Here is a 24906-nt window from a genome sequence, read left to right on the forward strand (position 1 = left end):
GTACAGGGGAGATTTATACTTGGTTTGAAAAACTTTGAGTACAATTGGACAGGTAATTTAATAAACAAATTGTGGAGTCTATGAGGAGGTCTGTGTTATGTAAGTGCACATCTTGGTTAGAAGTTAGAAATCTGCTTTTGCCTTGTCCAACGTGAGTCCTGGATGTTGGGGGTCAAGATACCTCACTGATATTGTCTGGAACTTGTTCTTTAAATGCCTTTGGTAAATAGAAAACAATATTCTCTCTTTGCAATTAACAGAAGGTTTATTCCAAATCTGCAGTTTGTCTCCAGAATATATTATGGGGGGTATAGGTAGGGGATCATGTAGCCTGCTTGCAGTAATGAACAGGGTTAGCCCAATGGTGTTGTGGTCTTTGTGTTGGATTTTCTTGTTTGTTTGTTTGTATGTGACTGCTATTCTTTAACATTATTCTTGTGTAACAGAGCTGACTGCCATTAAATGTGTTTACGAATTCCTGAGAAAAAGCTGCTGTGCTTCAACAAGTTCAAGACTGACCACCCTTCCAGGTAATAAATTCAATAATAAATGTTTTTCTTTTTAATTCTTGATGCTCTCTACACTTAACATCAGAGTTCTTGACCTTGTTTCTTGTAAGCCAATATTTTCCTGTTAACACGTTTTTAACCTTGACGTTTGTCTGTAATACAGTCTTGCTTTGAGAGTGATAGACAGATGCTTTTCTAACATTCACCTGTGAAGTTATTTATAAGCATTCTGCTACTTGGTCCCCATAGGTGGTCTGTTGTCTAAATCATTGAGTGCCATGTTTTCACAGTGGAATGGAGAACTTGTGGAACCGCATGGATCCAAAGCATCCAAAGCTTTGTCAGTGGTTTTATTTCATTTTTGGAATCGGGGCAATGCTGGCATGGCCAAAATTTATTGCCCATCTTTAATTGCCCTTGAGGTAGTAGAGGTGACCCACCTCCTTGAACTCCAGCAGTCCTGCTGGTGAATGTACTCCCACAGTGCTATTGAGCAGAAAGTCGAGTCTTTAGACCTGGCTACAGTGAAGGATGAATATTATACTTCCAAGTCAGAATATTGTTCAGTTTGGAGAGAACCCAGCAGATAGTGGTTTTCCCATGACCCTGCTGCCCTTGTCCTTCTTGATGAAGAGATTGTTTCTGTTGTAGTAGCTTAGGCATGAAACTACAGTACATTTTGTAGACGGTGTACAGTTCAGCCACTGTGCACTGGTGGTGTTTCTTGTTCAGCATGGAGGAGCACCAAAGTCGAGTTTATTGTCATATGCATAAGTATGATGTTTCAGGAACAGCTTCTTCCCCACTGCCATCAGATCTCTGAATGGTCCATGAACCCATTATCATTACCTCGTTATTGCTTTTTTTGCACTATTTATTTATTTTTGTAACTTATAGTAATTTTTATGTCTTTATGTCTCACACTGTACTGCTGCCGCAAAACAACAAATTTCATGACATATGTCAGTGATAATAAATCCGATTCTGATACCTGTATGCACAGGTGCAATGAAAACTGCATCACGGGTACATGGCATTGGAGATACAACATTCACAAGAAAAACATAAATTATACATTTAGAACAAAAAGAGCCCATTATAGTGCAAAGTGGTCTTAGTGTTGGTATACTGAGGTAGTGGTTAGGGTTGTGTCAGTTGGTTCAAGAACCGAATGATTGAAGAGAAGTAGCTGTTCTTCATCTTGGTGGTGTGGGACTTCAGGCTTCTGTACCTCCTGCCCGATGGTAGCTGTGAGAAGATGGCATGACCCAATTCATGATCAATTCATCAACTTAGGGAGGAAAGTAAGTGGTAATCAAGAGGAGGTTTTCTTTTCCCATGTTTGACCTGGTTCCATTAATTGGGAATCAATGCTGAGGACTTCCAGAGATTTTCCATATCCTGTGTACACTATTTTACGACCTCTGGGGGGGGTTTGTCCTGCTGGTGGCACAGGACTTATCCCGGATTGTGATGAGGGGGTCTGGTATGTTGTCTGTAGGCTAAGATTCGCTGAGTCCGACAATGTCAAGCTATTGCTGTTGGGTTATTCTCCCTATTTAGACAGCAGGCCCTAGATCTTTATAAGGAGGACTTTGCAACATTGATCGGGCTGGGAGCTGTATCAGAATTTGCTGCCTAGGGCAATGTGGGTGGTTCTTCCAGTTGTATCCATTTTCTGCTGTAACGTAACGGTTATGGTACATATTAGTGGCGTGATAGGCCATTTAATATTAATCATGTTGCAGCATGTCTGGAGTGATGCATGAGTCAGACCAGATAAGAATGGATTAGTGAACCAGATGAGATTTTATAACAAGATCTATTTTCTTTGTGGTCATTGCTAATGAGGCTCATTATTTTTTAAAAAAATGCAGAATTTAAATTCCAGAGTTTTAATGTGGGATTTGAACTATTGACTCACTAATGACTCTTGGTTCTAGATCCAAACACCTGGGCTGCGCCTGTTATTTAACCGCTGCACCACCACATTTGCCTACTCTGAATATAATTGCTATCTAGCTACATGGTCGTTCACTGAGTTTAGGAAAATCCTAGCTATGATCTCCAGGCTCTGCTGGGTAAAGTGACCTGGGTAAAGGGAGGTTTTGAAATTCTCGTGAAAAACACGATGATGTTGGAGGAATTCAGCAGGCCAGGCAGCATCCATGGATCCGTGGTTTCTCCCTAAACCTTCCTCTCCTCCTTTAAGATCCTTATTAAAATTTATTTCTTTGACAGAGCTGTAGAGTCATACAGCACGGTCCTTCAGACCACTGGGTCCTCACCAATCTTATAGTACCCATTAACACTGATCCTACACTAACCCCATTTCATTTTCCTCACATTTCATCAGCTCTCCCCTGGTTCTACCCCTCACCTACACACTATGGGCAATTTACAGTGGCCAATTAATCTACTGACTTGCATGTCTTTGGGATGTGGGAGGAAACTCAAGTGGTTGCGGGGAGAATGTGCAAACTCCACACCCCGGTTAAGATTGAACTCAGGTAGCTGGCGCTGTGAGGCAGTGGCTTTACTAGCTGTGCCACTGTGCTGCCCGTAAAGAAATTTAGTCTCTTTATATCTATCAGTGTTGAAATTTGTTTGCTAGTGTTCCTGTAAAGCATTTGAGGTTTACTAAGTTAAACTGCACATTGTTGCTGCTATCAGTTGGAACATTTAGGCCTCGTGTTCTGGATGAGGGTCATGGAAATTGGCGAGGATGCAACTACTGCTGAACATGGAGAGAGGAACAATACAGTTTCTCAAAAATTCCTAACATTGGTCACACATAATTTCTCGTTGGTCAGTTAAAATGATTTTAATTTTCTTTTCTTTTCCATTGCAAATTTCTCCTAGATTTTATGTTCAATTTTTCCCATGAATTTTGCCTTTTCTGATCTTGCCTTTAATGTGATGGTGATTTCAGACAGTTTCAGACAATTAAATTTTTAATCAGTCCTCGCAATAGTTAGTGTTCAAAATTTCTTGGTGTAAACTCTGTTTAATTTTTTGCAGCCTGTTCAATAACTGGAGTTCCAGCTGCACAAAAATGGTTCTTCGCAATTCAAGCAATCCGTGGCTTTTCACAGGTGAGGAGGGCAGGAAACCTGGGGGATTTGTTGAGAATATGGGAGGATAGGTGACAGGAAAAATTAATGAGGGAACAGGATTTCTCATTGAGCTGGCATGGATTCAATGGACCAAAGTGGCCTCCTTTGTCATTAGGAAATGAATAGCTGTGTATGGTACTAAGTTTGTCAGAAAATATATCAATAGCGAAATAGGTGCATGTACCTATTCACTAAAAATGTTAAAAATATAATGAAAGAAAGTAAATAAATCTAAATGAGCGGTGCTGAAGTTGAGAATGTTTAAAGTGCATAACATTTTCCATTTTCCTCTAAAAGTGATGGTACAGGACAGATATAGGCTGAAAATTGATGGCATAGTGATAGGTAGGTTTGGCCTTGAGAAGCAAGTAGTCTGAGAAAATTAGCTTCCCTCTGTTCTTATGCAGCTTTGTAACCAACTGTTTCTCTAATCATCAGTTCTTGTTTTGTTGGTTGAAGGTCAAACTGATAGAACAAGATGAGCAGAATTGACAGAAATACTCAGCAGATTGACTAGCGGTGGAATGGGGAGAGCGGAGGATTTTGTGAACCTGACAAGAACTGCTGGAGCTAGTACCTGGGCAGTTAAAAGCAGAAGTTGCTCTCAGTGATTCCCTGCTGCTCCAGAAGGTGCATCACTGAGGACCTCACAGAGGGAATCACCTCATTGGAGGAGATCTTGAAATTTTGATGCATTATTTGTTTTAAAACCCTTAAGAAAAATTAATGCCTTGTTGAATGAGGTGTTACTGTGTTCTTAATGGCTCACTTAGTTATCGTTGAGCAACTTCCTTGGCTTTGAGAAACTGTTTTTACATTTCTGATAAATGAAAATCAAAGTAACTGCAGATGCTGGAAATCTGAAACAGAAAATACTGGGAAAACTCTTCCACCCTTCATCAGAACTGAAGGATCACAGATCTGAAACATCGATAGTTTTCTCCTTCCACAGATGCTCCGTGACCTGAGTTTTTCTAGCATTTTCTGTTTTTTACATTCCTGAAATTGGTTTACTCCATTCCATGTTCATTCCATAGATTTTTGAAATATAACTTTTTTTTTTAAAACTTCTTAAAATTACAGGCTCCCCCTGGATCACAAACGCCTGACTTATGGACACCTCATTTGGGAGACCGGTGGGATGGATGGGGATGGATTTGACAGCTGTTGAGTGGCTGCAGGCATCTTCTACCAGATGGGAATGGGTTATTTCTGCATGCTTTCTCTGTTCACACCCCACCCTGCAACAATCGGGGGCTGGGACGAGCCAAGCAGAGCCTGGAGTGCTGAGCAGACTCACTTGCTCACTCACTGAGTCAGTGAGGCCGGCTGGTGGCTGCTCTTCCCGTACCTGCTCGCTCTCAGTCACAGCAGTTTCTGTGATCCTCTCCCACACACTGTCTTTGTTTTTTCCGACATAAAAAATTCAGATTGTGAACAGTTCTCGGGAATGGAACCCTGTTGTAACCGGGGACTGCCTGTACCTTAAATTGTACAATAATGGAATGTTTGTGCCCCAACCTTTATTTCACTTCCTGTAAAATTATAAAAGGTGAATAATAAGATCTACTTCTTACCACCTGGTTTTCTCCCCCCTCTCTCCCCAGTCTTCACTTTGATTGACTACTCAATCTTCTGATCACTTTATAGTCAATAGTGATCCCCATTCGCTAATGCCAGAATGAAATTAAACTGGTTAAGTGAAATCTGTGACACAGAGGTCACTAAACCTCAATGGGCATCTTCAGCCACCGATCACAGAGTACAGACCAATGTTCTAGGTACGCATCCCTGGAGGAAATCATAAATATCAAAACATAAAATATAAATATCAAAAAATTCGCATCCCATTCTGCTAGATGTATCTCAAGATCATTATCATTTGATTGCTTTCTTTCTAGTTCTGTTGTACAGATTGGGAAGAAATTAGTTCCAGCGCACAGGCCACTGATTGTGAGGAATCTGTACCAATATTAATACAAGAATGCCTGAACAGCATAAATACTTGTGAAGAGGAGGACAGTGATGTGAAAGACTCTCCATCCTTGGCTGAGTAAGTATTGTGCTGTATTTCATTGTTGACCCTATTCTGAATGCTGCATACCTTTGGTCAAGTAGATGAACAATTAAACATTCAAAGAATAGATTAGGCCAGCAACAAACAATTTTGCTGGAGGATCTCAGCGGGCTGAGCAGCATCTCTGGGGATTGACTGAGAGGGGAAATAGCCAGTATAAAGAAGAGAAAGGGAGTGGTGAGACTGGGGCCAAAGGTGATTGGTGTACCGAAAGGCAGTGAAGGATGAGGGGCAGATCGAGCCATGTAAGGGAGGGGGAGAGGTGGTGTCATCAATCACTTCTGGCCCCACTCTCACCACTCCCACCTTCTCTTTATACTGGCCACCTTCTCTCTCCACTCTTAGTCCTGATGAAGGGTCTCAACCCGAAGCGTTGACATTTCCTCCCTCCCCCCCACCAATGCTGGTCAGCCCGTTGAGTTCCTTCAGCACATTGTTTGTTGCTCCAGATTCCAGCACCTGCAGTTTCTTGTGTTCCCAATAGATAACGCCATTTTGCCCATTAGGATTTGTCCTTCCCATCCACCGAGTATTCATTAATAATCTTAGCTACGGATTTAGCTACACGTGTTTTTTGGAGATAGCCCTCAGTTTAACATCTCATGTCGAATAGTGTAGTGCTCCCTCTATCCTCCTCTGTAAATTAGTGTTGATTATTGTGCTCGGGTCCTGGAGTGCAGTTGGGTTTTCAGACAAATGAGGAATTTAAGGGTGGAGAATGGGCAGCCATCAGATGGAGAATTGTCATAATTGAATCTAAAGTTGCATTAACATGCACAATGCTTTCAGTGGTTTGGGGGCTGAGGCTATGCCTGACGTTGTGGAGGGGAAATAAGTGATATCAGTAATGAACAGAATAGAAATTGAAAGGAGGCAAAATAGGAGCATGGGGAAAGGCAAAGAGAAAGCACAAAACCAACAGCAATGCCAGTTCAAAGGGAGAATCCCATGGATGCTGGACATCTGAAATAAAAACAGGAAAACTGAATATTTTGGCCGTTCAGGTAGCATCTCTGAAGAGAAAACCAAGTTAATGCTTCAACCTTGAGACATTAAATGTTGCTTCTGTTGCTGGACCTGCTGCTTATTTGAACAACAACTACTTGCACTTATCAGCATCTTTAATGTAGAAAAATATCCTAAAATGGGATTTAAATTTGACAGACAGTCAGAGGAAAGATTAAAGGAAGAGACCAAAAGCTTGGTCAAAGGCATAGATATTAAGGATAATTTTCAGGGAATTGGGGTGAAGAAGCTTAGGAAGGGAATTCCAGAATCTTGGCAGCTGAAGGCATGACAGCAAATGATGGAGTTGTTATATTTGACGATACCCAGAGGCCAGAACAGAAGAAATTCAGATAACTCGGATTGGGTTCAGAACTGAAGGAGGTTGCAGAAATAGGGAAAGGTGAGGTCATGTTGGATCTGAAATCGAGAGTGAGGATTTTAAAATTTAGGCATTGCTTAGCTAGGAGCCAATGCAACAAGCAGAGGGATGATGGCTGAACCGAGACGGCTGGGTGTTACTCACATACATGTGGGAAATCAGTGCCCATGGGTCTGGGACTGGATAAATAACAGAGAAAAACAATGAAGAAAGACTGGCACAAGAGTGCTACAACTGCACCAAAACTGGAGTTTGAGGAAAATACTCTTTTGTGAAGGTGCAATCTCTTCCTGTTGGATATTCTAGATATTATAGATAATTAATTTTCAGTCCTGAGGGCATTGTTAGCTGATTAGCTTGGGATTATTAGCTGAGTAGCAGACCAGTTAGGGATCACACCTATCTAATCATGTCCATCTACACAGTTTCATAACTTGCATGTATATCTCTAAAGTTGTGTGTATCTTGCATATAATAGATACAATAGTATCTTTTAAGAAGCACTTCAATAGGTGCATGGAAGGGTGGGACTTATAGGCCGAACACAGGATGTTGGGAGTAGTTGGGTGGGTACTATGGTTGGCATGGACTGATTGGGCCGAAGGGCCTGTATCTGTGCTGTATTGCTCTGAGTCTATGCTGTGGTGAGATTTGAATCTAGGAAGTGGAATTTCTGGTTGCTAAATTCTTATCATTGGGTTTTTGTGCATTTTGTTTTGCACATGAAGGTAATGATAATGGGTTGAAAATGTGAAAAATATCTGTTAATGCGTTTTGTTTTATAGGTTATTTGAAGAGGCAGCAGAGGGTCTACATCGACTTGCAGATAAACTTCCTCCTCCTGGTAAATCTCTATACACTTTCAATAAGAACCCTTGAGTTGCAACATTGAGAGGTTTTGATATTCAGATTAATTGAAGTAATGGCAGGCAGATTGATATCCATTTTTCTGCACCTTAAAAAGTGCTCTTTTTAACTAATAAGCAAACTGGAAATTAATATGAATTATTTATTGATTTTATGGATGCAGCCTCACCTGTGCAGTATTTTCAGGATTTTCTGTTTTTGTTTCAGATTTCCAGCATCTGCAGTTTATTTTTAATTTTCATCTTGTATAATTAAGGTTCTTTCTGAGATTGGTGAGATGTGCAACCTAAAGGATTGCATAACAGGTTTAAATTTGCCAGTATTTATCGTTTGTGAGAGTACGGGCCAATCTGACAGCAATGCTTCTTGAAGATGCATTAAAAATTCATGCATGTCAGCAAGCAGGCAAATGCTGTATTTTAGAGTACTTATGGTAAGACTGTGCTCCCCATTTTAGGAGTAGCAAAGGTAAGTGGGAGATTGGTGCAGTATGCTGGTGCTTCATAGAACAGAGGATTGCAGATTTTTCCCTGATCTCAACCACATCACCACTGTTGTTAGCAATGGATTTTCGAAACATAGAAAGAGGCTACTCGGTCCACTGCGCCAGTGCCAACTGTTTGAAAGAGTTCTCCAACTAGTCCCACAACTCCATGATTTTTATTTTCAAAAGGTTAACCACATTTCATTTTGAAAATTCCTATTAAATCTGCTTCGACCACGTTCCAGACCCCACGGTTCATTGTATAAACAGACCATGCTCATCTTTGCATCTCTCTATTTTGCAGATTACTAAAAATCTGTAGCCTTAGATTATTGAACCTCTTGGCAAAGGAAACAGTTAATTACTTTATCAATATCCTCCATAACTTTGAATACACATTAAATTTCCTTTATAAGAATAAAAAAAAACTGCAGATGCTAGAAATCTGAAATAAAAGCAGAAAATGCTGGAAACACTCAGTGGATCAGGCAGAATCTGTGGAAAGAGAAACAGAGTTAACATCAAAATTGACTTTTTATTATGAATTTCCTTCATCCTTCTTTGCTCGTAAGGAAACTTAACTCCTCCAGGCTCTCCATTACACTGAAACACACTCCTAGTATCTTTCAAGTAAGTTTTCTCTGTTCCCTCACCAAGGCCTTGATGTATTGCTGAAGTATGCTGCCCAGAATTGGCCACACTAATCCAGCTGTATTCTAAGACAGTGGTCTGTAAAGGTTTAGCATGATATATTTGCCCTGGGGGAGATAAAACTGCTATTTTTGAGTCCCAAGTAAGATAGTTATTTGATCACAGAATTATTGTAGTTTTTTCTTAATGGTATTCCAGTGGTTGTTTTGTAAAGAGTCTGTGGAGGTGAAAAATGCAAATTGTTGGCATTGAACTATGGTCACAAGATCACAAGACAAGGGAGCAGAAGCAGGCCATTCGGCCCATCGAGTCTGCTCCAAGGAAAAGGGAAAAAAGAAATGAGAAATGGGGAATGGAGGGGGGAAACAAAACAAACAAAAAAAAACCCTATTCTAATCCCAATTTCTGGCCTTATCCCCATATCCCTTGATACCTTGACTATTTAGATATCTATCTATCTCCTCCTCCTTGAACGCCTCCACTGCTGTACGTGGCAAGGAGTTCCACAAATTCACCACCCTCTGGCTGAAGAAATTTCTCCTCATCTCTGTTTTGAAACTGTACCCTCTAATTCTAAGATTGTGCCCTCTGGTCCTGGACTCACCCACCAAGGGAAACAGCCTAGCCACATCTACTCTGTCCTTTCCTATCAACATTTTAAATGTCGCTATGAGGTCCCCTCTCATTCTTCTGTACTCCAGTGAGTACAGTCCAAGAGCCGACAAACGCTCCTCATACGTAAGCCCTTTCATTCCTGGAATCATCCTCGTAAATCTCTGAACCCTCTCCAACGTCAGCACATCCTTCCTGAGATGTGGGGCCCAAAACTGTGCACAATATTCCAAATGAGGCCTTACTAGTGCCCCGTAGAGCCTCATCAACACTTCCTTACTTTTATACGCTATACCTCTCGAAATGAATGCCAACATAGCATTCGCTTTCTTTACCACCGATCCGACCTGGTGGTTAACCTTTAAGGTATCCTGCACGAGTACCCCCAAGTCCCTTTGTACTTCTGTACTTCGAATTTTCTCTCCTTCTAGATAATAATCTGCCCGTTTATTTCTGCTTCCAAAGTGTACAACTGCACATTTCTCAACATTGAATCTCATCTGCCATTTCCTTGCCCATTCTCCTAAACTGTCTAGGTCTCTCCGCAACCTTCCTATCTCCTCAATACTCCCTACTCCTCCACCTATCTTGGTGTCATCTGCAAACTTAGCCACGAAACCACTTATTCCATGATCCAAATCGTTAATGTATAAGGTAAAAAGGAGCGGCCCCAACACCGACCCCTGCGGCACACCACTAGTAACCGGTAGCCAACCAGAACGAGATCCTTTTATTTCCACTCTTTGCTTCCTGCCAACCAGCCAATGCTCCACCCATTCTGTTATCCTACCCGTAATTCCATGACCTCTCATCTTATTAATCAGTCTCTTGTGAGGCACCTTATCGAAGGCCTTTTGAAAGTCTAAATAAACAACATCTACCACCTCTCCCTTATCCACCCTACCTGTGATTTCTTCAAAAAAACTCCAATAGGTTGGTCAGGCAGGATCTTCCCTTCACAAAACCATGTTGGCTAGGACCTATCTTGCCTTGAGCCTCTAGGTATTCCGTAACCCCATCCTTGAGGATAGATTCCAATAATTTTCCCGCCACTGATGTCAGACTAATAGGTCTGTAATTTCCTTTATGCTGCCTCCCACCTTTCTTATACAACGGAACTACATTTGCGACCCTCCAGTCCTCCGGAACCATGCCGGAATCTATCGATTCCTGGAAAATTATCACCAATGCCTCCGCTATCTCTAAAGCTACCTCTTTCAGAACCCAGGGATGCACCTCACCCTGTCCGGGAGACTTATCAGTCTTTAGCCCATTTAGTTTTCGTAGCACCTTCTCCCTAGTAATCTTAACTGAACTCAGTTCCATTTCGTGAGACTCCTGACTAACCGGCACATTGCTGATGTCCTCCACGGTGAAGACCGATGCAAAATATTCATTCAATTCCTCTGCCATCTCTCTATCATCCATTATAATATCTCCTGCACCGTTATCAATTGGTCCTATATCAACCTGTGTCTCTCTTTTACTCCTTATGTATTTAAAAAAGCTCTTAGTATCCTTTCAAATGTTATCCGCCAACTTCCTTTCATAATTCATCTTTTCTTTCCTAATGACCTTCTTAGTTTCTCTCTGCAGGTTTTTAAAAGCTTCCCAGTCTTCTGTTTTCCCACTAATTTTTGCTTCTTTGTACGCCGCCCCTTTTGCTTTTATTTTGGCCTTCACCTCTCTCGTTATCCACATTTGTGCCTTTTTTCCATTCAAAACCTTTTTTCTTGGAATATATCTATCCTGCATTTTCCTTATTTCCTGTAGAAATTCCTTCCATTTCTCCTCTGCCGTCCCTCCAGCTAGCTTACTTTTCCAATCAATTTGGGCCAACTCTTCTCTCATACCATTGCAATTTCCTTTGTTCCACTGAAGTTATCAGCTTCTCCTTCTCAAACTTGAAACTGAACTCAATCATATTGTGATCACTGGTTCCCAGTGGTTCCTTTACCTTTAGTTCCCTAATCACCTCCGGTTCATTACACAGCACCCAATCCAAAACAGCCGATCCCCGGGTGGGCTCTTCAACAAGTTGCTCCAGAAAAATGTCCCTTAGACATTCCACAAACTCACTCTCCTGAGTTCTACCGCCTTGCTGGATTTCCCAGTCCACCTTCATGTTAAAATCCCCCATAATTATCTTCACATTGTCATTCTGGCATGCTTTTTCTATCTCAATCTGCAACTTGTCGTCCACTTCCTGACTGCTATTAGGGGGCCTATATATGACTGCTACTATTGTCCTTTTACCCTTGCTATTAGCTCCACCCAGAAGGATTGCACCTCCTCTGACCCAATGTCCTTCCTTTCTATTGATTTTATATCACTACTAACCGTCATGGCCACACCTCCCCCTCCGCCTACCCGCGTATCCTTCCTATACACTGTGTACCCCTGGACATTCAGTTCCCAATCACATCCATCATAAAGCCATGACTCGGTGATTGCCACAATGTCATATTTATTAACCTGTAGTTGTGCCACTAGGTCATCTACTTTATTCCTAATGCTACGTGCATTTAAATATAGTACGTTTAGTCCAGTATCTGCTATTGATTTTGTTGTACTTCTATTGTTCAGCAGATTATCCTGACTTTCCACCTGTCTATCCTTCTTACCATCTTCACTACATACTATCTTAGACATGTTCCTATATACCTCATCCTCTATCCTAACATTCTGTATCCTAACATCCTGATTTGTTGTACTTCTAGTATTCAGCAAATTATCCTGACTTCTCACCTGCCTGTCCTTCTTGCCATCCTCATTGGACTTGTTTCTATAAACTTCCTCCCTTACCTTAGCATCTTGTAATCTAACATCCTGGTTTCCATCCCCTTGCCAGATCAGTTTAAACCCTTCCCTACAACTAAATTAAACAGTCCCGCCAGGATATTGGACCCTTTGGAGTTTAGGTGCAACCCATCCTTAGCGAATAGGTCATGCCTCCCCCAAAAAAGGTCCCAATTATCCAAAAATCTGAAGCCCTGCCCCCTGCACCAGTCACTCAGCCACGCATTCATCTGCCAGAGCTTTCTATTCTTCCTATCATTGACACGTGGCACAGTAATCCTGAGATTACTACCCTTGAGGTCCTACTTCTCAACCTTCTCCCTAATGCCTTGTATTCCTCCTTCAGGACCTCTTCTCTTTTTCTACCTATGTCATTGGTACCTACATGTACCAAGACTTCTGGCTGCTCACCCTCTCCCCTCAGAATATTCTGGACCCGGTCTGTGATATCCCGTACCCTGGCACCAGGGAGGCAACACACCATCCGAGACTCATTGTCGGTATCACAGAATCTGCTATCCATACCCCTTACTATAGAATTCCCAATAAGCACTGCATTTCGCTTCCTTCGCTGGACCACAGTACCAGGCATGGTGCCAAGGTCCCGGTTGCTGAGGTCTTCCTCTATCAGGTCATCCTCTCCAACCGAATCTAAAATGAGATATCGGTTTTTGAGGGGGACAGCCACAGAGATGCTGTCTACAAACTCTTTATAACTCCTGTCTATTTCCTGCTCGCTCTCCCTAACCAACCGAAGGTCATTGAGCTGCTGCTCCAGACTCTCAATCCGTTCCGAGGAGCCGCATCTCGGTGCACTTTGCGCAGATGTAGTTATCGGGGAGTCTGGTAGTCTCCCAGGGTCCCCACATCTGACACTCCAAGCATGGGACCAACCCCAGATGCATACTGCTGAATACCACTGAGTTCAACAAATAAACTAATAACTTACCCCCTCTCTATTAGTCTCGCCTCTTTCCCTCTCTCGCCGAAGCCCGTTGAGCCAAAGCCCAACCCACTATGCTTTGAATCGAGCGTGAATTTTGAAGTACTCTTTCTGTTGACAGGCAAGGTGTTATTGGATCTAATCTTGCTCGTTTCTGGCAGTGATATTCCAAGGCTGAAAGACTGGCTGCCTGTTGTGGGTGCATTTAAGCACCTGAGGGAGTGGCATTCAGCAGAAATTACCATCACAACAAAGGATGGCAAATGGTAGGTAACTCGAGCAAACCCACAGTTTTAAGTGGAATTGGTTCCAAAAGCAAATAGTTGCATAAACTGTACATTTAAGAAAAAATTGCAGGAATGTTATCAGAACAGTTGTTATCTTAATGAAAAATGAATGGGCTTGGTCTCTCTTTTGAGGCTGAGGGGTGACCAAATGGACTTAAAATTATGAAAGGTTTTATTGACACAGAGTGCGTTTCCACATCTGGGGAGGAGCAAAACTAGACACCATCAATTTAAGACAATCGCCAAAAATCAAGCGAATTCGGGAGAAATTTTTTTATTACCCAGAAACTGCGGATAATTTGGAACGTGCTACCATGGTGTAGTTGTGGCAAAGAGCAGATTTAAAGGGGAACTGAATAAGCATGCGAAGGAAGAAAGGGAAAGAGGATTATGCTGATAGTGTTAAGCTTGGGAAGTGCCTTCAGGGAGCATGAAGACCGGCATGGACAGAGTGGACCAAAACTGTTCTTTTGCCTTATATTCCATGTAACCAAAAGATTGTGGTCAACAGATTAAGATTAAGCTGCAGTTTATTATTTCTAAGTCTAGGGGGTTTAACACAATTCATCTCATTGTAGTTGGCAGAAAATTGCAGAATACCTGGGTGCAACTGTTGTAGATCCAGAAAAATTAGAGAGCATGATCGATCCATTTGTGTTATGGAGAGGAAAAGTACGCATCCAAGAGCGAAAGGTACAAGTTCTGTTTATTTTTACGTGGCAGAGGATACAGGTCGTCCCTGGGTTACGAACACCCGACTTGTGGACACCCCTGCATAAGAACAAGCTCCCATAATATTATTACATTCAAAAGTCCAACATGAATACTTACATTTGTTCCTACGAATGCCAGAACTCTGTCTTTCCATTTTTAGTAATTATTCTTTCTTATCAGTCTTATGCGCTTTTGATGCCATTCATTACAATACTGTATAGGTATGGTTACTATATCGAGTGATTTTTATGTATTTTCTAACTTATGGGCATCTGTAAAAATGGAACTTGTTAGTTACCCAGGGACAGACTGTATCCTGATAGAGCTTCATTTATTCAAAAGAAAAATACTGCAATTTGGGAAATTTGAAATGGAAACATAAGCTGGAAGAGGTGTAAATGGGAGAAGATGAATGAAATACCTTGCATTTTTATCTCAAGTTTTTAGTTCTTTTTTCTTTTTCCTCTTCTGACATTTAAGATTTTGTTCCTCATGTCCTATTTACACCATCACTTTTACCACTCTCCTGCAAATATCTTTACCACTCTCCTGCAAAAGGTACCATTGCCACTATTGTCAATCAACCCCTCCTGGCCTCAGTGTTATCACAGACCTTCCTTCTGCCTGTCTCCCATTTCTCAGCCACCTAAGTCTTAATTTTTAACTTTTCCCAGTTCTGATGAAAGGTCATCAATCTAAACATTTAACTATGTTTCCCTCTCCATTGACGTCGTCTGACCTGCTGAGTACTTCCAGTTGTTTTCAGCTTATTTTGGGGATATTGTATTTTTGTATGCTTGGAAAGTGCAAACAACTTGCCATAAATTGTTTGTGTTCCCTGAAGCTACTAGGGGAGAGAGAAGTTTTAATTTTTTTCCCCTGTGTTTAAATTGGTGGGCATCTTTATTTAATTATTAAGGAGTCAGCTTCACTAACAGGGCAATATAGTATCTTATGAAGGTCTAGTAGGGTCATCACTGGCAGGGTAGTGTAATGATTGCATAACAAGTTTACATTTTTGGTTTCCAGGATAAATTAAGATAAACAAATCCTGTAAAGGGACCGCAAAAAATAAGAACGGAGTTTAAAGCAAAATCCTGGGGGTTGCCTTATGATATGGATTAGCAGTTGGCTAGACATGGAGAGTAGAAATAAAGGGACTGTACAGTGATGAACTGGCTGTGAAATGTAATGCCCCTGAAGGATCTGTACCAGGCCTCTGCTTTTCAAAACAGAATGCTTAAGTGAGTGTAAATTTTGTAGAGGTCACTTTGTGTGAAAGCAAAGAATACCTTGTGTGATGTAACCAGCAACACTTTTACTTTTCCCTAGTTTGCATCAGAGGTCAAGTTTCCTGGGTTCTGCTTGAGAGCCTGCACTCAAAGATCGTGGTGTCACTTAATAAGCTCCTGTTTGACCACAACTTCCAGAGCAACCAATACAAGAGAGGTGAACTTGTTTTTCACTGTGAGCTTGTAATGGGCATCACAACTACCCAAGAATTTATTGTTATTATTCTTGCTTACATGCTGTGATGAATGTGTACAAATCAGCCAGTTCTGACCAACTTTTAACAAATTTGAATACAATCTATTCATCTACTGGGCAAAATTTCAGGGAAAACACATTCCTTATTATTGTTCATTATTAAACTAATTATAATTTCTATATGTGTGTCTCAACCACATCTACCGAGTTACAGTTAATTTCTGTTCTGAAGACTTTTACATCACATTTCATGAGATATTAATGGGAGATTATACCGTACACTTGCTTATCTCTATGCTAAAGAAGTCCTTGGATCAAGTCATCATGGTGTGGCCCTAACTTTTCTTGTCATATGGAGCTTGCTCATCATGTCTGCATTTATATGCAGCTGTAATGGCTTCAATATTTAGTTCAGAAAAATAACAGTTTACTCGTCTGCACATTACTGAAACATAAGCAATAGTTTGATGCCATTTATATAATGAAACAGGAAAATATGAATTCAGTTATGATTTTCTTATGAATTACTCAGCAATACAATAAAATTTCTGTGTAGAATTCTGCACTGATTATTCTTTTATGACTGCTCCTAATTTAGTTGGGCTTTGTAATATACTAGCAGTTTTGCAGGATAGAAACAACAAAATAATTTTGATTTAATTTGTTGAAGAGGAGCCACATAAGCATTGACAGGGTCTGCATCATAGATGTCAAACTAGCAAACAGCTGTATAAATAGTTTACATTTTTTTAAAAGTGTGGTGTTTATTTATGTATTCCTTTTAGTGAAAGTATTTTGTTTATACATCCTTGTTAACATTGTCTTGTAAATGTTTGTATTTCTTTTATTTTCCAGGTTTTCCATTATTATAAACCAGTGTTGGAGTTCGTGCAGTTGGTGGCGCTCTCGGACCTTCCATCTTGCTTCCTGTCTGGGATTGAGTTTGAATTGTATCCTTGTTTTCAACTTGTGTAGTTTCACCAACTTTTCATTGATAGTCTTTTCTTTTGCCAAGTTAACTATAAATGATACTTGTTCTGTTTTGCCCTTCTGTGAAGTACAGTATTATTTTGTTTTTGCTTATTTTGTTTACTACAGAGGATTGACCTGCCGGCGATAGTTTAATTTAAGTGTCTGCTGAATGCAGTGGATCCTTCAGCCACTGAAGCCCATTATTAGCTCTTGTATGATCTGTATCTCAACTCCAATTACCCATTATACTAATTTTTTTTAATACACCGAAGTAAAACAAAGGTCTATCAATCTAAGTCTTGACCATTTCAATTGGCATCTATTATTCACAGCTTCTTAGGCAGGAGTCTTTGCTTTTAGTGAAACTGGTTCCTAATACCTTCTAAAAGACTTGAATCTAATTTTAAGGTTCTGTTTTCTTGTTCTGAATTACCCCATCAGAAGAAATTATTTCTTTATTTTCATCCTGTTGAATCTTGAACCTTGATTAGTTATTCTATGCTTCAAACAAAGATTAACAAGGCAAACTCTTGGAATTTGTTTACACAATTTAACCATTTTGTATCAGTGTATATGCCCATTATCCTCTCCCAGAGCCAATTTATCCTTCCTGAGGTGTAGAATCTAGAATGGGATGCAGTACTGCCACATGGAGCTTGACCAAGATGTCTATTCCAAGCCCCTTCCATTAGGCCATTTGGTTCCTGTGCATAGCTATTAGTGATTGTGTTCATGAACACCCAACTCTCTGTTCCCTGGAAGCTCTTAATCTTTTATCAATAAGGAATATTATAAGTTCTCTTCCCTTAACTTCTTATTTCCCCACATTGAACTCCACCAAAAAAATAGCAACCAGTACATTTTCTGCATGGTGACTTCATACAGATTTTCCAGTCACTTAAAAATAAAATGCTGCAGATATTTTTGGCTTATTTTACCTACTCTATTACAAGAAAGAAGCTGGTTTTGTCAGAGTCAAGTGAATTTAAAGGTTGCTTGAGACATGAAATTCATGACTGTTGAGTTTTTCTTTATTCCTCTGATTACAAATATTAAATAAAGTTCTACAGAAAAACTATGTAAACATAGATACCAAGAAATTGAGGCTGCTCTTTGAAACCAACTCATTTTTGTGGATGTTAGCTGATGTATAGATACTGATTCATGTGGCTTGTTTAGTGGCAATGAATGAACAATTACAAATGTTGTTCTCATCATTTCCTCCCTCTGCTTTTGTGGGCATTTTTAGTCAAGGCAAGATTGTTCATTAGGTCTGATATAGCAGTGCAGTACTCAACGTCTAGTCATTGGACAAAAAAACATTTCAGTTGCTTAGTTTTTTTTGTTTCTTGAATTAAATAACAGTATTTTGAAGTACCCTCTGTTTTCCCATTGTCTCATGAACTGTTTGATGGTTTTCTTGGTTTGTGAACAATGTACTTTTCTTTTAATCTTTGGATTTTTTTTATATAATTCCCCAATATCAATTGACAGATATAGCTATGAAGGGGATTTAACGTAGACTGGTACTAAAATGATAAGTCTACAAGCACTGAGATGTATGTATTCTATTTGCTATTATGTGACCAATTCACTGCAAGTAAAATTATAGAGTTGATCTTGCTTTTAGAAATCAGAATTGAAGATAGATAAACCTCTTTGGCCCCACAAATAATTTGGCTCCAAAGCATTAAAGACAGAATAATCTTGAATTCATATCTGAAGCTATTTCTTGTAGGATCCAGCCTGTTTGTTTATTCTGTAAGAGGCCTGGGAAGTCTGTTGAGTTGAAAATAAGATCATAAAATAGAAATTGTTGCAAAATAATTTCAATAGAAATTTAAAATGAATTAGTGCACTCTATGATTAATTTTCAAATTTCAGTAGAATACGAGTTAACTTTCAACCTGTGTAGAATATGCGAAGGGTGGTTGGGGCCTGCTATCACTTATAATACATTCTTGAATTTTTGGAGATTATGATTGTCAAGTAGGCATCCTCTGTGTCATTGATAAATATCATCATATTGTTAATATATTGAATACCTTGATCAAATTTTCCAGCAGTTTATTACGTAGTGACATCCAAAGCAAATCAAAGCTTCTGCTGAACCAACTTTCTTCTTTACAAGGCAAGGTACGTACAAGTTATCTTCTCGGGCTTAGAAGTGCCTCTCATGAATGACTGCATCCCTCACTGCAGTAAGCAGGTTGCCACCCTGTTGGCCTGGACCTCACCAAAGGATGTGTGCTTTGGAGTCAGTGCAGCAGGAACTTGCTAGACTGATTTCTGGGCTGAAGGGTTTGTTGAATGATAAGAGATTGGATAATACTGGTCTTATTATTCATGGACATTGAACATCAATATTGTAAATTTATTCAAGTGTATGATTTAATTCCAATTTTTTATTTGTACTGCAGGTTGGGGCACTTTTTAACCTATCATGTACAGTGAGCAGTACTATGATTCCTCCAGCCAACCAATACAGTACACGGAAGTGGAAAGAGTATATGGCAAAAAAGCCAAAATACATAAATGGTGGGTTTGTAAACCTATACTTTTACAAGAATATCCTTATACCCATTTTGCATCAAAGCCTGATTAAGTTTTCTCTCTACTAGTTTGAGCTCAAATATTTTGTCTGGATATATTGTCATCACTGTGTCAGTTATTGCGCTAAAAAGCAATAAAAACAGAAAATTATTGAAACATTCAATAGGTCAGGCAGTATCCCTGGAGAGAGAAAGAGAGTTAACGTTTCAGGTTGACGACCTCTCTGACCTGCAGAGTATTGTCAGCAGTTTTGTAGTTTTTTTCACTTTTGATTACTGCTGAAAGTCAGAGTTGCCCATCTTACTTAAAATTTTACTTGAATGTACTTCCTTCACCAAAAAATATTGGCAATCCTATTTTGCACGTTTAATAATTGAGTTTGGGTTCTAGCCCTGCATTCAATATTGCAGTTGATTTAGGCAAATAACTAAGGCAGGTGGATGAAACAGGGTGTAGATCTATCATGATTTAATTGAATGGCCTATTCCTGTTCTACCTATTCCTGTTCCTGCATTTTATCATTATGGGCAATTTACGTATGATACTGGATTGATGAGTATGAGATCCCACCTTCTTATAGTATGTATATGTATTGTCCTTAAATTAAAAAGAAAGTGTTATTGAAGGTTTCACTTTTATATAGATTCACTAGGAAGATATTGCAAACCTGCTGGATTCCCACACATTTTAGAGCAGTTGAAAACTACCGAGGGGTTTTTATATTTTTATGTTTTTCTAAACTTTCGAGTACTTTTGTAGCCAGTGAATCTTGATGAGGACTATTTAAATGTCTATTGCTTAATGTGGATTGTGTGTTGATAATAGACTAGCCAGTGAGTGCCCTGGAATCTCAAGAGTTACCTTGTGATGAAGTCTACAATAACTTCCAATGGATGTCCGCAGCATGTGGTTACAATCCGAAATGCTCTGTTGGAGGGACAGTGGAGGTAGCTCAGCAGGGAACTGGGTAAATAAATTGCAGAGCTATAGGGAGTGGGCAAGGGAATGGGACCAGCTGGATTGCTCTTGCATCGAATCACACAGCCAATGGGCCAACTGGCTTCCTTCCATTCTATATCCTTTCTGTGATTCCATAAGTCAATGGTAAATAATCACCATGTATTACAAATGGGACCTACTCAATTTACCTACTAAGAATTTGACCTTGTATCTCAACTGCTGCTTGTAGTCAGTGATGAGTGCTGGAGGCAAGTTGTGCTGGTAAATTTTCAATGACACCTTACAATCCGATTCGTCTTTGTTATTTCAACACTGATAACAAAAGACAGATAATTTAACAGAGTTTCAAACTGCTTTTATCAAGATCCTGAAAGAAAAAGGCTGTTTAAAGTTTATATCTAATGCTCTGGACTCATCAACAGCAGCTTGTTATAGGTTGCATTGTATGTTATCTTCAGATATGAAATCCTTCTAGTCTGTGGTATTTCAGGTCATAGGGTTTACAGCACGTAAACAGGGCTTTTGCCCCACTAGTCCGCACTGACATCAACTACACATTTACACTAATCCCATTATATTCTTATCTCATTCCCATCAACTCCTACCTTTCGCTTACACTAGGGGCAATTTAAAGCATCCAATTAACCTATCAACCTGCACATCTTTGGAGGAAACTGGAGACCCTGGGGGAAACGCACACAATCACAGGGATTTCATAGAGAACAATCAACCAAAACTGTGCACTTTCACAATTTAACTATTCTAACAAGGTAACTAAATTTGATGTGTATTTTTTAATGGGTAGCTCATTAACATTCATTATGAAGAATAATGTACACTATTTTTGTAGGCATAGGGTGCTGCTCTTGCCTTTTAATTTTCTTCTGTGTATTATTTTTTCTAGTTCCTTTATCACATGAACAGAACACTGTGATTCTTATCACAATATCAAATCAAAAAATTAATTTCCTCCTTTAAGTCTTGGCTTTGTAAGGGCAGGAAGCATCAGATGTGTTAATGGAAATTAAATTGCATTTTAAATGGACTACAATTTGACTTTAGAGCATCAAGATAGGGGAAAAAAAAAGCAAATGTAATTTATTATTCAGTTCAGTGCAGCCATTACAAATGCTCATAAACTTGTACTCTTGACTTTGACCTTTTCATTTTTTTTCATCATCTTTTAGCTCCTCATTTTAAACTAGCTATTTAAAAATCCTTTTGGCGTGCTGTCAATGAAAGTTACTTGAGTGGGAGAGAAGCTTTAATTATGTCCTTTAACTAACCTGGTTTGAATTATACACATTTACTTTCTTACGATATTGCCAAATGTTTTTCAGAAATAAACCGAGAATTTTTCTAATAACTTAAAATAAAGTGTGCTAAATGGCCTAGTAAAGGAGAAATTGAATCCTTCTACATTGTTGGCATGTTTGTGCTAGGAGTGATCACTATTGGGCACTCCTGGGAGAGCTGTGTTTTCCAGGTGCAGCAGCAGACTGGGATCCTGCCAGCTCACATCCCGTATTTACCTTTTATCCTCCAGCTACTGTGCCAATCCCTGCATCTTCCTGCATCCTCTTCCCAATCCCCAGCCTTTTACCCTGAACCAGCAGTTTGTTTCACTCTAATGGTGCCAATCTCCACACATTCCTGAAAATATGTGATAACCATTCAGGAGTACCCAAGGCAGCGCTGTCCTCAAGACTGAAGTAGCTATTTGTATGCTTCTTTAATGACCACATAGCGCATCCATTTGGCCACATTGTAATATCTAGGCCAGTGAATCCATGGTAGAATGAATCGAAATCATCAGTCTCAACATGGGTCTGTATGTGAACATGGGGACATCTGTTTTGGATTTTGTATATTTGGCCAGTAAACTTAAGAACTCTGGTTTGACCCAAAGTTCATTGTAGTTGACTCCTTCCTCTCCCTTTTAATTGCTTAATTCTTTATGACTTCCCTTGTGTTAATCGTTTTGAAACTTTCAAGCAATTTTTAAAAATAATCTCAATTAATCTGGTGATTTTAAAAATTGTAATCTAGGTTAATCTTGCTTGTAATCATATTTAATTGATGCAATTGCTGCTTTCACCTTAGTTTTATTACTGATGCTCTAAATGTCAACCAAAAAGGAATATCTCTTTTCCTGTTTTGGGATTCTGTGCTTCTAACATAACTAGATGCATTTTGCATGCTAATTGCCCTGCATATACTTCATCACTTGGCAGAGACAAGTGATGATTTTGTTTCAACTGTAAGTACAAACAACACTTAGACTGGGCCAAGTAATGTTGTAGGGGCCTTGGCATGGAATTATGATCTGTCCAGTTGGCTGGTAACAGAGTAGTAACAGGTACTCCAGCAGAACCCTTGCACAGTTGCCTCAACCAAGTAGGAGGCCCTGCTGTACTGAGATGGAACAGGGCAACCAACCTAGTACTATGCCACTCCACTCACTGTACGTTATCCTGCTCAAGCCGTAGCCCAACCTTCTGGGTGGTTGGCAAGAGGGAAAAAAAACCTTTTGAAGGTAAAGCCCTTGAAGTGGGTCCTGCAATTGGAAAGTTGAAAGGTTTGCACAGGTTGTGGCACTTTCTGTTAGTGAATTGATGTGAGGGTGAAGTTAACTTAGCTTTTAACAATTACCCACAAGAATTGATGTGCAGACAGATTATGTATTCAGGTTTATGTTCTGTAAACTCTGCTTCCAGTCTGCATTGTTTGTGTTATTATATTTACCAGTTTCCCCTCACTTTTATATGTGGAAAATGAAATGAAAAATTTGTCTCCTGGTATAAATATTCATCATTTCTTGTAAGTAGACTCGTGTATTGTTCAAAGGAAAATGCTTCATCTCTTATCTTAGTCAATGTTGGGAGCTGGCAATCCACTGATTTTGTAAAATACTAGGGAAGCCAATAAAAGCAGTTGAACGATTTATAGCATAATGCAGATGGATTGATCATAAAAACTCAGGTACGTAATATGTTCTGCAATAGGTTGTTTTGTAGGTTTCAGCTTCAGTATATTCTAATTCTTGTTTATTTCCAGTTCCAGAGATTGAGTTGAAAGGAGAGACTTCTGGTTATTACCTGTTGGTTCAGAGTGACGGCCAGGGAGGCTGCAAGGCAAGCCTCATCCATTCAGCTGGTCAGATAAATGGGGCTGCTGCTGTCGCCATAGTGAATGGGATGTTGGAAAAGGCTGAAGGCAAAGAAGGTGAGCATGGTGCCATTGACCAATGTCTCCTTTTTTTAATTAATTGGGAATGACATAGCAACAACACTAGATGCTTCTCTTGTGCTTTTAAAATAAAATGTGAGAAACTGAGGGTATCGAGCAGGAGATAAATGGGGGAAAAGAATGTAGAAAGTCAAAAGCAACATGCAAAATGTTGGAAAAACTCAGCGGGTCAGCCAGCATCTGTGGAGGGAAATGGACAGTTGACGTTTCAGTTTGAGACCATTCATCTGGACTGAAAGATAGAGGGGAGATAGTATAAAGAAGGGAAGGGACAGAGCGAGAGTTGACAAGCGATGCGTGGATCCAGGTGAGGAGAAGTGATAGGCAGATGAAGGAGGGGAGTGTGGACATAGCGACAGAAGCTGGGAGGTGATAGGTGGAACTGACAAGGAGATGATGGAATCTGATAGGAGAGGAAGGTGCAGCATGGTGTGAAAGAGGTAGGGAAGGCAGATGGGGAAAATCAGAAGTACCAGTTTTGAGAAAGCTATTTGTTGTTTTCATAACTGGCATCAAAATATCCAGTTCCTGGCCTTGCATGTTGGTTGGTGTAAGAGATCTGCCCGTCTTCTGCGGGGCTGAACTTAGCAGACTGTTTCTCTAGACAAGCAGAGAATGATGGATGCACCCAGCAGATCAGGCAGCATCTGTGGGGAGAGCAACAGAGACGATGTTTCAGATTGAGACCCTTCATCAGAACTGGAAAAGTGGGATGACAAGTATGTTTTAAGTTGTGGAGAGGGGAAGATGGAGAGTACAGGGGAATGTCTGTAATAGAGCGCAGACAAGGAAACAGTTACCTTTTTAAAAACTGGCAGTTAGAACAAAATGATACAAAAACAAATTGAACCATGTGCACTAAGTCATTATTTGCGAGGGATAGAACTATGAACTTCCCATTGTTAACGAGAACATGGATACCACCAATGTTTGTTGACAATGACCTAAGACTTCAATGACGTACAGCAATCAGTTCCTCCCTGGATATAACAACTTCTATGAAAGTTTCTGCTTGTCCTACCAGTACTCCAGACCCCATCTACGACTACAGACCTAACCACATTCGTGACCCTGGCTCCACACCGACCATTGATAGTTCACAACTTGCCATCACTAAACATCAAATGCAGCCCATTTCATGGTACACAGGATTCACCTGACGTCACAGGGGAGGGCTCTGGAGACAGACACTGTTAACGATCCCAGCAATGCACAGCTGACCTTGCGAGTATGTGGAT

General features: G+C 40.1%; 1 protein-coding gene across 2 annotated transcripts in view; it reads left to right on the forward strand.

Annotated features, from left to right (window-relative positions):
• Positions 1-24906, forward strand: part of mtbp (MDM2 binding protein) — a 65318-nt gene that overhangs the window by 4496 nt on the left and 35916 nt on the right. Inside the window, exons 2-12 of one of the 2 annotated variants that reach the window (XM_052022998.1) lie at positions 447-530; positions 3531-3604; positions 5527-5678; positions 7875-7933; positions 13567-13711; positions 14311-14425; positions 15779-15895; positions 16790-16884; positions 18970-19042; positions 19327-19444; positions 23477-23644. In XM_052022998.1, the coding sequence (XP_051878958.1) occupies positions 447-530; positions 3531-3604; positions 5527-5678; positions 7875-7933; positions 13567-13711; positions 14311-14425; positions 15779-15895; positions 16790-16884; positions 18970-19042; positions 19327-19444; positions 23477-23644 (1200 nt within the window). The remainder of the gene's footprint in view (positions 1-446; positions 531-3530; positions 3605-5526; positions 5679-7874; positions 7934-13566; positions 13712-14310; positions 14426-15778; positions 15896-16789; positions 16885-18969; positions 19043-19326; positions 19445-23476; positions 23645-24906) is intronic. The other variant, XM_052022999.1, reaches the window with a different exon arrangement.

Source organism: Pristis pectinata, chromosome 9 (genome assembly GCF_009764475.1).
Source record: "Pristis pectinata isolate sPriPec2 chromosome 9, sPriPec2.1.pri, whole genome shotgun sequence".
Lineage (NCBI taxonomy): Eukaryota > Metazoa > Chordata > Chondrichthyes > Rhinopristiformes > Pristidae > Pristis > Pristis pectinata.